The sequence below is a fragment of the Euprymna scolopes genome, chromosome 29, assembly GCF_053919585.1.
Source record: "Euprymna scolopes isolate OS-2025 chromosome 29, ASM5391958v1, whole genome shotgun sequence".
In the NCBI taxonomy this organism is placed as follows: Eukaryota; Metazoa; Mollusca; class Cephalopoda; order Sepiida; family Sepiolidae; genus Euprymna; species Euprymna scolopes.
The window spans coordinates 3,709,526-3,726,586 of NC_136510.1; the positions used below are offsets into that span (position 1 = coordinate 3,709,526).

General features: G+C 30.9%; 1 protein-coding gene across 1 annotated transcript; it reads left to right on the forward strand.

Moving 5' to 3' along the window:
* The first annotated feature begins 2,955 nt into the window (after positions 1-2,955).
* Positions 2,956-16,535, forward strand: LOC145252454 (putative ATP synthase subunit f, mitochondrial). The gene is made up of 4 exons (XM_080111856.1): positions 2,956-3,114; positions 9,349-9,444; positions 15,759-15,875; positions 16,375-16,535. The coding sequence occupies exons 1-4, from the start codon at positions 3,030-3,032 to the stop codon at positions 16,401-16,403; spliced, it is 327 nt and encodes a 108-aa protein (XP_079967982.1). The 5' UTR covers positions 2,956-3,029; the 3' UTR covers positions 16,404-16,535.
* The last annotated feature ends 526 nt before the right edge of the window (positions 16,536-17,061 follow it).

Sequence of the window (17,061 nt, forward strand, 5' to 3'; positions counted from 1 at the left end):
ACAACTAGCCCATCATATTGACGTGTTTCAAAATCACATAATGCATTTCATTACGATCGAAAAAGACAAAATATTCACCCTCCGTCAAATTACTTCCCTACCTCCTTTATTCCATAAAACCAAAAGTAAAACCCTTAAACATTTTGGCCATGTCAAACAATCAACCACTGGCCTGTCAAAGTTATGCTTTGAAGGTATTTTGAAAGCAAAAGAGGCAGAGGAAAGCCAAAGAGGAGGTGGAGAGAAAATGTTTTTGATTGGGCATCTCTGAACAGTTGGGCATCCGTCAATCAACTCGTCCTGGATTGGAAGGAATGGCGAAAAATAAGTCACGTGGGTTTGTAATCCATACCAAGCAGAAGATGCGACTCCTGATTTATTCACACATTGACAAACGTAACGATGACAAATAACATACAATGAAAAGGTTTTATTTGCTCTCGTGGTGAGAGGTAGGTGTAGCATCTAGGACAATCTTGTATTCACCCATGTTGAATTTGGCCCAACATGAGGAGCCTGCATTCTGGATCTTCTATAATATAAATCTCATGTGTCTGTTTAAATGTATGTATGTATGTATGTATGTTTGTATGTCTGCCTAAAACTTTCGACAGAGGTGATGGATTTTCAGGAGATCAGTATCATTTTGAAGCTCAACTCTTCAAATGACAAATATAAAAAAAATTGGCTAAAAACATTAATTCCTTCACCCTCAACTGGGCCCTTTTCTACAAGGAGGGGTCGCTTTTTTCACCGATATTTTCGAAAGTCATCCCCTCTTTTCGATTGTCTAGCCTAAATTTAACCCGACGCCACTTCAGGTTTGGCAGTGGGTGCAACAGCAAAGACGTCACGTTTTTTGTTTTTTTTTGTCACATTCTTTTGCTCCTTCACAGTACGGGTTTGAGCCTGCCTGCCTACTACCACTTTTTTGCTCAGCACACGCCTCCAAACACCCAGGGAACACCAGGCACCCAGGCTAGTTCTCTACAAGGGGAAGTAACTCACGTCTTAGCAACCGATGTTCTCATCTGTTATTCCCTACACTATCAAAAGTATTTTAACAAAAAGAATTGTTTTCAACATAGTTAACAACTGAGAAGAGATGAATTCAACTACCTCCCCTCCCTCTACATCTACTTGTACCTTTTGAACTCTTCTTGAAAACTGCTAAGAATCCTAAAATGTAATGTTCAGAACAATTTCTTTTTCTTTCATAAACTTTCGAACTCAAATTTTTGAGATGAGGATTGATAATTTGGATTATTCAAATTATTGTTCTCATCTTGATTATTGATTTCATAACGTTTCTAACTACTGACCATTTTCACGTGCATTTTTTTATTTTGAACATCAGAATTTTCTAGTCAAACTTTTGAATCTATGTGGTGACGCTTTTCAACTTCAAGATTCAATTCCAGTCAAATACGCCGAAACACGGCTAACACAACCAAATGGCTTTCTCCATTCTGCCATTTTCCCAACCAATTATCTTCTCACTTAATGTTATATACACGTGTGTTGTCTTTGAAAGAAAAGGAAGAATGAGAAAGAAAGCTGTGTTTGGGGTTTTATAGTATGTGCAAGATTTTGGAATTGAATATTTCTTCAGCTTGATTTGACTAAAAGAAACTTTTATCCTTTCGAGATTTGATAAATAAAAACAAGATTCACTGCCAATCCTTAAGGTAGATAAACAGTGAGAAATTATTTATTTTTTGAATTGCAACCTTGGACTTAGATTTAGTTGTAAGTTTAGGGGGGTATTTTTTTTATGACTTTAAACGTTGACATTTTTTATACTAAAGTTTCTTTAGAAATATGAATTATCCAATTCATAAATATACCTGGCTAAAATCTATTTCAAACAATAAAATTTAATTTAAAAGCGCATGCCCTTCCTTAACCATATTACTAACCATAAGTTTGCATAGCAATACGAAAAATAAATTAAAATGATAGAAACCCTTAATCTTTATCCTCAGGCTTTGATAAGTGGGGACTTCCTTGTAAAAAAAAAAAAAAATGTGTACGACATGAATGGCTGCATGTCCAGAATTCAAGCTAATTAAAAAAACAAAAAAAAAAAACCAGAAAAATCTTTGATGTATGTACCCATCAGTGAATGAGAATGTCATATTCCAAAAAACACATGAATTGATCCAGTACGTTTTTTTTTTCAATTAACAAAATCAAATTTTATGGAGAAGTGAGTCTTAATTTGCCATAGTTAATAAATAAAGGGAAAAAATATAATTCGAACTACCGAAAGTTTAAAATCAGCCTTGTAATGACTACGATACACTATTAAAAGGATTAAAAATTGTAATGGCTAGAACACACTATTAAAACTAATATATATATATATATATATATATATATATATATATATATATATAGGGAATATGACGTATGTTCTGTCTGACTATTTTTTTTTTTTTTTTTAATAAGGTTGAACTCTAGATAATAGCTAATTTGTTTAACTGCATAATGTCAATTTGGTGATTGTTCGGAATAAGAACAGAGACCAAAAATCAAATTTCAACTAAAAGCAATGTTATCTAGTTAACTGCCATGTCGCAATTAGTAACTTATTGCTGGATCATTACATAAAACATTTACTTTCCCGCTCCAACGACCCGCAGTTCTTATTGTAAAATGTAACGTAAACAAGGGAAATAACTCATAGTTTGTAAGCTATTTATTATTTGCATTTTTTTTTTTTTTTTTTTTTTTTTTTTTTTTTTTTGAAATAATAATTTTCTACTCTATCATTTTTCGCAATTTTTGGATATATTCCTAATTTCGACATGGCAATTAAGTAAATAACATTGGTTTTAATTGAAATTTAAATGATTTTTCAAATTTCGCCTACTATTGTGAATAACACGGTCAATTTAGACATTTTATTTGCAAGTCCGATAACTCTATAATACCGGAAGTGTTTAAACCGGAAGTTGTAGTGCGCAGTCTCAGAAAAAAAGACATTGCCGAGCAGAGGTGATCGCTGAAGAACTGTAGATACAAAGATGGGCCAGTCAGTTGGAACTTTACCTGCCGAATATAACCCCAAAGTCCATGGGGCTTATAACCCGGGGACTTATTATGGAAAAGGTTTGTTGTGTTCGTTTTAAAACAAAAAAATACGATATAAGCTTTCAGGAAAGTTATTTTCGTTATTTTTATTCGCGAAAAGAGAGAAACTGAACGTAGCGTTTGAAGTTAAATGCACATTTCGATTTTTAATTTAATAAAATTTAAAGAAATTTTTTAGAATTAAAAGGATATTTAATATTTTGACGATTTTATTTTATTAAATTATTTTGAAAATTAAAATGACGGATGAACTCTTTTTTTTTTAATAATGGATTTTATTTGAACTTACAATGTGACCTTGGCGATAAGCAACGACTTCTATCTAGTGGATCAAGTTTTCTTATTGAAGAACTTTGTTTTTTTTAGTTTAAATTAAAATGAAATAATCCAAATAATGAAGTTCTATTCAATTAAAAGACAATTACGTACACAACCTTTTTTCCTTCATTCATAATTGTCTTGATTAAAAAAAAAAAAAGAAGAAAATATATCGATGTACAATTTGGAGATTTGATATAAAATAATTTCATCTCGTGGGGATTATAAAATATGAGAGAAAATATTTATTAAATTTGGATTAGAAAGTGAGAATATTTATTTTATAACATACCCCCATCCCTAATTTGGTAACTATTTTTGATCTTTGAATTTGTCCGTGTGAAAAAAAGCGGATATCATTTCATTTTTTTTTCTCGTTAATTTTTAGTTTAGGCGCAACTTAGAGTAAAACTTATTTCAAGTCCAACGTGAACACTTAAGTTAACAAATTTACCGAACTTCCATTACTATCGATTACTATATTGTCCTTTTGACTACTAAACCTTTATCCTTGAGTGGCCTATCGGCCTTGATAAGTGGCGACGCCTATGTAAAAAAACAAAACTTAAACCATATTTTGGTACTACTTATTGATCAGCGCAATTTTAAAATAGTATTTTCAAGTTTAATTACATTTTTATGTTTTTTATTAAATTGTAAGGTTAAAGTATAGAATAGGTACAAAACACCCTCCCCCTCCCCATGTTAAGAACGGATTTCTAAATAATAGCGTTATTATTTCAGCACTGATCAATAGTGCCACTGGCACTGGCCACCACTGACTGCACTAGTACCCATATTTTATATATATATATAGTAAATGTTTACTTTAACTACAACAGAACACCGACCAATAAAATTTGTTTTTATAGGTTTTCGGGGTCGCTGACAATGAATCTGACATTCAAACCCGTCGCAAATTTACCGTTTGCATGGTATTAACCCCTGAACCCTCGCACTATTTTGTGCCAACTCGCCGCCATCGTTTATGCGTTCGCGCATGGACGAGCGTAGTAAGGTGACTTGTCACATCGCGGAATAATTTTTTAGCAGATATTTGAAATAACAAGGGTATATATAAAATACATGCCGAAGTGAAACCTCGATCGAAAAATATAGTCGTCATCTTGAGTTAACGTTCTTTCTTGGCTATCCACTTTCTGGTGCTTGTGTAAATTCTTGGCTCACACCTTTTAAAAGTTGATTTTTAGACATGTTCCGGTGTTTCGATAATGCTTTCTTTAATGGGGTACTAGTGCAGAGAGTGATCCGGACGTAAATAGTGACGTTATTATTTAAAAAGCCATTCTTAACATGGGGAGAGTGTTTTGTACCTATTCTATACTTCAACCTTACAATTGAATAAAAAACGGTTATCCTTTACGGAGATGGTCCCGACGTCCGCCTCGTTCTGAGTTTGGGGAGAGGCGGTCTGACGTAGGCGGTGTCGAGGCAGAAAATTACCCTAACCCTAAAACATGCGATATGTCACACAGATGCTTTTACAAATATTGTGAAACAAATCACAGAATTTTACAGGGTTAACTAGGCACCGCCAAAACTGGGGGGGGGGGGGGGGCAGGTCAGTACTTTTTGACGGACGGTCTTTTTAAAAATCTACCAAAAATCAGGTAATTATCCGATCAATACGAAATTTTCAGCGATTATTAGGAGAAGAATGAACTTTATAACAGTGTACTTATTTTTCATAAACGATATTTATATATATATATATTTTTTTTTGCTTACAAAACCCCCCCTTGTTTTGAAGTGGGAACAAATATGCTTAAAATAATCATCTGAAACTGAACAAAACATATTGTGTTGTTGTAAGGGACAGAATTATAGATTAAAAAAAAAAAAAAAAAAAAATTGTTTGCATACCTTATTTTGACGTCTGAATATCAGAACTTCGATTGTGTTTAATTATCCCGCTTTTGAGTTTTGAAGTGTGAAATTCGGTGAATATGTTAAGTAAAATAATTAATTTAAGTTAAGCAAAACAAAAAAAAATTTTTTTAAATATTTATACGAAAAAAGCCATTTTAAAATTTTTGATAAATAAATTAACAATTTTTTTTTAGCGAGCCGAATAATGCATGACCATTATTAAACAGAGCATGCTTTGAATAATCGATACAAAAAAAAAAAATTCGATAAATATTGTGCCCTTTGTGTTAAAAATAGCATCATTTTTTTCGATCTCGTTTGAAAACGTTTGCCGCCTTTCGACTACGGTGGACCAAACGCGCTGAAATAATTTTTTTTTATTCTGCTTTAAATTGCCCCCTCCCCCCATTTTGGGGAGCCTGGCCCCCACACACATACACATTAAAAACCAAACTCATACAAATGGTCACCCATCTGGTACTGGCCAGCCTCAGCTTAATAATACATTGAAATTTTCGTCACTGAAAAATAAGTTTTTTTGGCCTGTTTGGTCTTCCATAGTTTTCGTCTCATCAAAAGAAAACGTAAACAGAGTCGATCTGAACTCTACGGCGACGCGAAATATCTGGTTACCTATATGAATAAGTGGAATTATTTGAAATTCAGGTACTTATATTATAATATTTTTGCATATTCTCTTAGAAAATCATCCTAAATCTTAGTTAGACAATAAATGAATAAATAAATTATTTCAAAAACCCTTTTTTTTTTTAATATTTAAGTACGTTTATTGTGCAAGACAAAAAATTTCAATTGTTAACTTTTTGGGAAAATTTAACATTTAAAATTGAATTAAAAATAGTAGAAAAAGTTTTACATTATTCTGTTTTCTATATGATAAAATTCAGGGTTTTATCTTTCTGGAAAAAAAAAGTTACTCAGAAATAATGGATTTTAATAAATGTAATTTAGTTTTAAAAAACAACAACAACTTGATTTTGCGGCCATTTTTGGCGGTGCCTAACTAACCACGTGGAACTATCCTAATCATGTGCAGTGTGCACTGCTTTTTTGTTTTTAAATTCTAATTATTTGAACTGTTTATTTTGTAAAATTCCAATTATTTGAACTGTTGAATTATCAAAAATTTGAACTGTTTATTTTGTAAAATTCTAATTATTTGAACTGTTTATTTTTTTAAATTCTAATTATTTGAACTGTTTAAAATAAAAAAATAAAAATTCTAATTATTGGAACGGGTTTTTTCTCCTTAAGTTAACAACTGGGCACTTTATTGAAGGGATAATTTTCTGCCTCGACACCGCCTGCGTCAGACGGCCTCTCCCTGAGCTCAGAACGAGGCGGACGTTGGGACCATCTCCGTAAATGTTATCCTAAAAAAACATATTAAACTTGGAAATACGATTTTAAAAATAGCGCGGATCACTCTCTGCACTAGCACCTTTAATGGTTTTCAGTGGTCGACATTTTGGTTTTCCTGCAGATGATACCAAAATAATGAACCAAACGATCGGTTTTGTGAAACATTCATGTTTTTCACAGCCTATAAGTAATATATAATTTGTTTTGTAAAAACAAAACCATGAATACTGTGATACTTGTTCATAGACAGGCGATAGCGACAAGTCGATTTTTTGTAATGTCGTTTTAAGCAAAAACAATATGTCGAAAATAGTAATATATCTAAAAAATTCGGTAAAACTATACAAACACCGTGACAGCGAATTAACCCTAACCCTAACCCTAACCCTAATCCTAACCCTAACCCTAACGCTGTCACGGTGTTTGTATAATAATACCAAAAATTCCGCGTGTAGAAAGTTATAAAATAAAAACAAGCACAAAATAAAAGTATAAATAAAATTTACTGTCGGGTAATCAATGACCTTTATTTAAGATAAATACATCCATCCTTAAAAAAAAAATCAAAACAGAAAACACACTTGATTTAAAAAAAAAAAAAAAAAAAAAAAATGAAATATAGATGTGAAATGAAATGAAATAGCGCACAAAAAAGAAATTTAGTTGAGATGTAAGTTTATAAGTTATCTGTTGATTTCCAATTTGTAGTTGATGTAATTCAACGGTTAAATAGTAAGGGAGCGGATATCGTGGAATGCAAACGTTTGCGCATCATCGGTCCACACTCCTCATCAATTAAAAGATTGAAAGTTTTGGGAGCTTTGGTCAATGTTCACCATTCCGCCAACTGAAGACGCCTCAAGAAATTCTTGAAAAATGACGTCTTTTATAGGTTTTCGGTGATGCTGAAAACAAATATCGCAGGGAAAATTAGCGCAAACAAAAAATTTCCGAGATATAAATAACTGTATTTTGTTACGTAATTTCTAGTAGTTTTATTTGGTCGCCATCTTTATTGTTTCGATGAAATGGTGTAATGAGCATGCACGCTAGTGAGCAGACGATCTGTGTAGTTAACTCAACGCAATTCCGAAAGCCGTTCTTAACATGGGGAGGGGGGGAGTGTTTATTCCGAAAGCTGTTCTTAACATGGGGAGGTGTGTGTGGGGGGGATTATTCCGAAAGAAATGACGGGGTGAAAGTGCACTGGGGGACCACCCGAAGACGATTATTGCACGGTTGCCGCACTGGTTGTTCAATCTGCAAAGGGTGTTTATTCTGAAAGCCGTTCTTAACATGGGGAGGTTGGGGGTGTTTATTCCGAATGGCATTTTCTCATTTTCAACCTCCTCGTAATCAACTTTTTAAAGGTAAATCTTCGGTTCCCCAGTGCACTTTCACCATACCGGAAAATCTTCAAAAGTTGTCGATTTATCGAAAAATGTAAAAAGGAGTCTTCAGTTGGCGTAACGGTGAATTTTGACTTGAGCTTTTTATTACTTGGCCTTTCTAATATTTTTGCTGGGGATGGAGCATTCTACTGGATGCCAGACATTCACCCATTATCTCATACATTCCAACCGAGAGATCTTAAGATTCTACCTGTCAGTGCAATCATCTCTTGAATGTGGTTATATTTGCCAGGTAGTTTTTTAAATTCTTTCTCATGAGCACGGTTATTGGAATGGTGTAGATCTTAACATTTCAATTTCTTTTCATCTTGTACACAAGATTTGAAGTCTTATGTGATAACATTTTAAATAAATTCATAATTTGAACAAGAAAAGCCGTGAACCCAACTCGATTGGTTGATCTCATCGGTTGACTAGATTGATATTCGATACTCAATTGCAATCGCTTATAAAAAAATCGATTACAAAATTTGCAAAGATTTAAAGACGTAAAATGAAAACGTTATCACCATTATCCAAACAAAAGCGCTTTTCTATACACATTAATCGCATTAAAAAAAGGTGCATTTATTCATAAAATAAAACACACCATTGTTAGATTACTAACAATGGTGTGTTTTATTTTATGAATAAATGCACCTTTTCCTAGGATTACCTAGGAAAATCATGAAGTTGATTGTAAAAGATTCATGTATGTCAGAAGAAACAATCTGAAATGTTGTCCACAAAGATGACAAAAGTAATTCTTATGTGTTAAGTAAACGTCATTTTATGTAAAAAAAAAAAAAAAAAAAGTTTCATTAAAATTAGACAAATTTAAAAATCTTGTTTCATTTTCGTGATCACATGATTTGTAATATTTCACCTCTGAACTCTCCAACTCAATTCTATGTATGGAGCATAGTTTTAGCAAAAAGGCTAATGAGCACTTTTTGATATCAAATAATCCCTTACAAACATTCTAGAACATTGTTCAAAATAAACTATTAATTCCATAAGTACAGCAGTACAGCACAGCACACCATTGGTGGTAATCCTAGATCCATGTATGTGACTCTGTATGAACACTCTGAAATGTTGTCCACAAAAACGCAGATACAAGTCTTTTGTGATGAAAAAAGGTTATGTTACAGCGTTTTTAAAAAAAAACGTTTCAGAATAATGTGAATTGAATTTTATTTTTATTTGTTTTTTTTTTTTTTTTTTTTTAAATTTTTAAATTAAGAATAAAATTATCTTTTTCTTTCAGCTGATCCTATCTCTACAGTAAAGGTTGGCGAAATTGGATCTTGGATTGGCAGAAGAAATGCCAGTCCGCAAGGAATCATGCGGGCTATTAACAGAGGTAAGCAATCACTCGCTGCTCAGCAATTTTTTTTTTTTTTTTTTCACTCTAAATATGAAAAATATTTAAAAGAAAAACAAAAGTATGCGTATGCACTCAAATTTATAAATTAAAAAAAAATTCCCAAGATATCTTCTTTCCCCATTTTTAAATGTAGGGGAAATAAATTTTCAGACGTCAAAGGAATCTCGTCACTAAAGTTTTTTTTTCTTTTTCATTTTTTAACTTCATAAAATTTTATTGAGTGAACATCTATTCTACCAGGAATAAGTACTATATTATGCGTCCTCTTTTAATTTTATTTATTTATTTTTTTAATGGAAATCGCTCCAGACAAGGCATGAAGCCACTTGCTGTAAGGAGCTAAGAAAACGAAACTATTACTTCAAGATAAAAAATTAGCCAATGATAAGTGTTAGATGGATAGATTCCGACATAGAAAACAGCAATTATTTTTCCTTTGTCAGAAACATTCCTTATGGAATGTAAGGACTAAAGGACAACTGCTGGAAATGTTAGTTTTTGAACAAACGATCCAGCATCGAAAAAAATAGAAACTAGTTTTTATATCACAATAAAATTTCTATTCTGTAAATATAATAAAATATATTAGTCAGTTTTTTTTTTTTGACTCGTCTCTAAATCTACTTTGTGAATCGATGGATGACTATTTGCGAATCGACTAGTGATATAAGATGTAGTCTTAAAGATTTTGCAAGCGTCATTATGATCTGCATCAACCAGACACTGACTGGAGATGACAGATCAACTTGAGAAACAAAAATAAGTAAAAAAAAAAATTTTACACACAACAGTCTATTTGTGTCTCAGATTTCTTAGATGTTGTCGATCGAATTACGTTTTTTGGATTAGAAATGTACGAAGATTAACGTAATCTTCGGATTCTGATAGTCTTGCGTTTATTTCAGTTTTTGCCTCATTGTTACACTGATAAAAACGCACATATATCACGTTATTGTTCAACGAATATGATGCTCATTTGAACTTTAGCCGACACGTTACTTGGTAATTCATCTGACATTTGAATAAACGTGTTACGACTCCCATGATGTTACACGTTGATTATACGTTCTTGTTCAAAACTTTCCCCCGCAACAAAAGGAAGTTGGATCTGTACATTCACCCTTGTTCGATTGTCTGCACTTTCCTCAACAACTATGCTTTGGAATTTTTTGAAATTTTGCACAAACATTAAGCATGATATGAGTAAAAAAATAACAGAACGGATTTTCCGAGAAAACTCTGGTTGCCCCCCACCCAGGGTGCCTTTCGGGTTAAAATAACTAAAATTGTCAGTCTTAGAGACTTTTCGGGCTAAATGGGGGGAGGGAGCAAATGATGGACTTAGTCATTTCTTTTTTTTTTTTTGCATGGTGCAGAACTCAAATTTACATACGTTAAGGTCTAAAACTGCACCGTCCCCTGGGGACATTTGGGGCTAAATGGGGGAAGGGGGGGGTGTGCAAATGCTGAACTTAGTCATTTTTTATGCCTCGTTCACTGTGCACTTGCGGGGCAGCATGCATGCTTCACTTGTTTAAAAAATAAAACTACTTGATCAATTTATGTGATTTTTGGTGTATGATATTTTTGTTCTGTGACAATGGGTGTGTGCATCATACAGATTTTTCTTAGCTTTTTTTTTTCTCATGCTTGGGAGGGTGGGGGTTGGACCATAAGTTATATTAACTCAACATAACTTTTTTTTTTATATATAATTGAAATGACATAACAAAACAAAGTTACTAAAATTCCGGCTGTTTTCTCCATTGAATTTCAATGTTGCTGCTTGGTTGCATTAAAATGAATGTCGGAAACGAGAGTTGGTATATAAGTAACCTGGGATGTTCTACTGTACTTAGATGGGCAAGTCCATTTTCTGCCTTCTGATTGGTTGCTTGCCCATGAGCAACATGTTACTGTATAACTTTGTCATTCAAGCAAGAGTTTTTCTGTGAACTCAATGCCAGTTCAAACCTTATACCAGCAAGCATCAAGTTGATTCTAGACGTTACAAGTTTGTGAAATCACATGGATTTATCGAAAAAGTCATTGAACCAGGATTGGAAAAGACGATGTGGAGGTCGGTTGAAAATCTGGTTCAGAACAGCAAAATATGATACCAAGCTGATCCTGAATCCTCGTCTTTATGGGGTTCGCCGCTAATTTTTGTATCTGCCATTGTGGTGAACAGTCATGCCTGGTCAGCATTTGTGTAGGATGTGGCAAATTTGCTGACTGGAGCTGACTTAATTGCTCCAGGGTGAATGTCGAAACAAATACAAGTACACATCATAGACTTAACCTCCAAAGATTTTGTAAAAAAAAAAAAAATTAAAAAAATTCATGATTAAAAGTAGAAAGTGCTCGACTGAACTCCAATCTATGGTTCCCACTTGCCAAACTTTCACAAAAACACATTGGACTAGCCACAACCAACAAATACAATTTCTCCTACTCCCTAATTGTGCCTAAATCTCTACACAGATTCCATGAACAAAGTTTCTTTCCCAGAATTACCCGCATGTGGAACACTGTTTTGCTGGACTGCTTCCCAGTTGAATAAAACATGGTAGCCTTCAAATCCAATGTAAACAAGTTCTTGTTGAGCCGTCTTCATAAATAATCAAATTCTACCCAATTTACACCATTAACGATTACTACACTGCCACCTTATATTCATTAACCCTTATACTCGAGTGGCCTTTGGGCCTTGATAATGCGTGACCCCCAAGTAAAAGTAAAAAAATAACTTTTTTATTGTCATAAAGTTAAGCTAGCATTGCCTACATACTTTTGAAAAAAAAAAATCGTATTTTTAAGTTTTTTTTAATAAAACATTTTAGGAAAAAAAAATGAAATCGTATTTTTAAGTTTTTTTTAATAAAACATTTTAGGGAAAAAAAAAATGAAATCGTATTTTTAAGTTTTTTTTTAATAAAACATTTTAGGGAAAAAAAAAAATGAAATCGTATTAAGTTTTTTTTAATAAAACATTTTAGGGGGAAAAAAAATGAAATCGTATTTTTAAGTTTTTTTTAATAAAACATTTTAGGAAAAAAAAAATGAAATCGTATTTTTAAGTTTTTTTTTAATAAAACATTTTAGGAAAAAAAAATCAGTTTTCTGTAATGAAATGTAAAATTCTATGAAAACTTTTTTTTTTGTGTGAATTTTCTAAAAAAAAAAAAAAAAAAAAAAAAAAAAAATTTCTGAAAGTTCAAAAGATATTAGTTTATTCTTAGTACAATTTAAAAATATTTTTTACAAGATTGATAGCCACTTTTTTTTTTTTTTTTTACAAATCGTTCAACAAAAACTTTCATGAAATGTGCTCCAACAAACTGCACTTGTAGCCTCTCAACATAAATACCCAGACCCACTTTAGGAGCAACAAAATCCCACCCCTTCACTGTAGATGCTCCCAGATAGTTCCATTCATCAGACCGCTTGCCTATAGAATTCTTTGTTTCCTTGATCGTACCAACATAGAAAAATTTAAATGTAATGTGAACAAATATCTTGCAGCTCAACTCCCCCACTTAGTATGCCCCTAATCACATGAGCCCCTTATGTCTCAGTGGCAACATGCCTTATTTAAGATAAAGTTAAAAAAATTCACATATATCAATGGGATTGGCACATGACTTGATAGGAAGAGGAAGATCCCCTAAGGTAGAGAAGAGGATATTATGAAGCTGTAAGGGGTCATAATGTGAGCTATATTTAGTTTAATTTCATTTCCTGCAAAAAGTGGATAGAATTCAGATTAGAATTTTCTTGAATGGAAATTATGCAATAGATTTTAATAAAAATTCGAATATAGATTCTAGACATAAGGTTTAATAGCATTATATGTTGATTTGAATCTTTGTAAGGAGAGATAAAATTGATGCAGAGTTGATTTTTTTTTTGGGGGGGGGGGGTAATTTTAGCCATGCTGAGATGCATATTCTTTTAGCGTAAAAATAAATCGAAAAATAGAAATTTTACCGCCAAATGATAATCTTCAATTCTTACATTTCATTGTATTTGGAGTTTTCACAAAATTTCAGTTCAATGAGGAAGACTGGTGGGGAAATACTTTCTTCCCCCCAAAAATTTAGGTGTTTTTTAAACTTTATTTTTTTTTTTTTGTTACAATAATTACTGTTTATCAATAATTTTAGGTGTTTTTTAAACTTTACCATTTCAAAAAAAGAATTTTTTTTTTTTTGTTACAATAAGTGGTAAAGTTTAAAAAACACCTAAATTTTTGATAATTTTTTGGAAATGGTAAAGTTTAAAAAACACCTAAAGTTATTGATAAACAGTAATTATTGTAACAAAAAAAAAAAAATTATCAAAAATTTAGGTGTTTTTTAAACTTTACCACTTCAAAAAAAGAATTTTTTTTTTTTGTTACAATAATTACTGTTTACCAATAACTTTAGGTGTTTTTTAAACTTTACCATTTCAAAAAAAGAATTTTTTTTTTGTTAAATAATTAGTTTATCAAAAATTTAGGTGTTTTTTTAAACTTTACCACTTCAAAAAAAGAATTTTTTTTTTTTTTGTTACAATAATTACTGTTTATAAAAATTTAGGTGTTTTTTAAACTTTACCATTTCAAAAAAAGAACTTTTTTTTTTTTTGTTACAATAATTACTGTTTATCAATAACTTTAGGTGTTTTTTAAACTTTACCATTTCAAAAAAAGAATTTTTTTTTTGTTACAATAATTACTGTTTATCAATAACTTTAGGTGTTTTTTAAACTTTACCACTTCAAAAAAGGATTTTTTTTTTATTACAATAATTACTGTTTATCAAAAATTTAGGTGTTTTTTAAACTTTACCACTTCAAAAAAAGAACTTTTTTTTTTTTTGTTACAATAATTACTGTTTACCAATAACTTTAGGTGTTTTTTAAACTTTACCATTTCAAAAAAAGAATTTTTTTTTTGTTAAATAATTAGTTTATCAAAAATTTAGGTGTTTTTTTAAACTTTACCACTTCAAAAAAAGTAATTTTTTTTTTTTTGTTACAATAATTACTGTTTATAAAAATTTAGGTGTTTTTTAAACTTTACCATTTCAAAAAAAGAACTTTTTTTTTTTTTTGTTACAATAATTACTGTTTATCAATAACTTTAGGTGTTTTTTAAACTTTACCACTTCAAAAAAAGGATTTTTTTTTTTGTTACAATAATTACTGTTTATCAAAAATTTAGGTGTTTTTTTTAAACTTTACCACCTTTACCACTTCAAAAAAAGATTTTTTTTTTTTATTACAATAATTACTGTTTATCAAAAATTTAGGTGTTTTTTAAACTTTACCACTTCAAAAAAAGAATTTTTTTTTTTGTTACAATAATTACTGTTTACCAATAACTTTAGGTGTTTTTTAAACTTTACTATTTCAAAAAAAGAATTTTTTTTTTTTGTTACAATAATTACTGTTTATCAATAACTTTAGGTGTTTTTTAAACTTTACTATTTCAAAAAAAGAATTTTTTTTTTTTTTTGTTACAATAATTACTGTTTATCAATAACTTTAGGTGTTTTTTAAACTTTACCATTTCAAAAAAATAATTTGTTTTTTGTTACAATAATTACTGTTTATCAATAACTTTAGGTGTTAAACTTTACCACTTCAAAAAAAAATTTTTTTTTTTTGTTACAATAATTACTGTTTATCAATAACTTTAGGTGTTTTTTAAACTTTACTATTTCAAAAAAAGAATTTTTTTTTTTTTGTTACAATAATTACTGTTTATCAATAACTTTAGGTGTTTTTTAAACTTTACCACTTCAAAAAAAGAATTTTTTTTTTGTTACAATAATTACTGTTTACCAATAACTTTAGGTGTTTTTTAAACTTTACCATTTCAAAAAAAGAATTTTTTTTTTTTTTTGTTACAATAATTACTGTTTATCAATAACTTTAGGTGTTTTTTAAACTTTACCATTTCAAAAAAATAATTTGTTTTTTGTTACAATAATTACTGTTTTAACAGATATCACGTAGTCAGTGAAACAACACCGGATAATCGATAGGGTTAAAAATTGGGTAGAATTTGATTATTTAAGAGGACAGCTCAACAAAAACATGTTTACATTGGACTACCATGTTGCAGACAATTCAGGTACAGTCGTGCAGTATAGTTTCACAGACGGACAGTTCTAGGAAAGAAACTTTGTTCATGGAATTTGCGTTTAATCTCCTATTGATTATGTTTTATATGAGTTAATCACTTTGAAAATGATTTTATTGGATTTTTTTTTTATTTTGTCTTTTTTTCTTTTCCTCAGCTCATTGGCGTTGGATGCAAAAGTATTTGCTTGTCAGGAACGGTGGCGCTTCTGGTGTTGCCCAGTTTGCCGTTCTGATGTGTATGAGTTATTATTTCTTGCAATACAGATCCCATAGTAAGTTATTTTGTTTTAGATTCAAAATTTATTTTTCTTGTTTAAAAAAAGAAAAGCTTGCAAAAAACATGTTCTTCGCAGAATGTATTCATTCATTAACGCAGCAAAATGTTGTCTTTGTTAACGCAGCAAAACTTTATTTACATTTAGGTGCCACCAATTTGCAAGCACTATAACAGTTCCATGCACATATCTAAAAAGTGGATAAAAAAAATCTTCAAATGAACTTATAATTCAATTTTCTATTTTGAGATAAATTTATTCAAGTTTGTGGGTTAGGGTTAATTTTGTTCAAAGTTTTGACTTGCTATGCTTTTTTTTGTTTCATAAGAAAATTTGATTTTAAATATTTAAAAAAAAATGTTAAAATTTTTTACGAGTGAAAGAATTTCATAAATTTAAATTTGTTTTTGTGCGTGAATTTGAGTTTAAAATAGCGAAATTGTTTAACCTTTTGTATTTGGAAAACCTTTTTGAACTGTAATCTTTCTCTTTTCAGCTAACCACCGTCATGCCAAATACCATTAATGATAGACTGTCCCAAAGCCACCCAAGGAGTGGGTTTTTCGAGAACCAAGCTACTTGCTTTTGTGGTAAAGTTTTAAAATAAGCCCCTGAGTCTTTGTAAATTTAGAAAAATAAAACATTTTTTCTTTTGAATTTCTATTTATTTATTTAAAAAAAGCAAAAATCATTTATTTCTCATAGTTGTACCGAACTTTCTTTGCACAAACTGAGAAAAGAAATGTTTTCCTTTTTGAGTTTGTCATGTCACAATTAAATATTGCTGCATTTTTAGTATTTTCATGTTTTAACAAAAGAATGCTTCTGCCATATTTGTGGGACATGTGATGTAAGCAAAAGGGAGGCAACTCATAATTTGTTAAGTTCTCATCTCCTTGCTTAACCTACTAGTACCTTTTGGTGGTTATCCAATGTTTATAAGTGCCACAAAAAAATTGTCAGATTTCCTTTCCACAAACTAAGAAAAGGGATTTGTTCTCTTTTTATGAGTTTTCCAACATTACGACCACTGATCATCAGTTTAACATTCACTAACCTTTATTTTCCATAGCATTCCTTCAAGTTTTCAACTTAACAAGTCATCCATTGTTTCACAGACAAGTACTAAATCATCACCATACATTGTCTCTTTTACAGACCCCCCCCCCACCTCTCCCCTTAT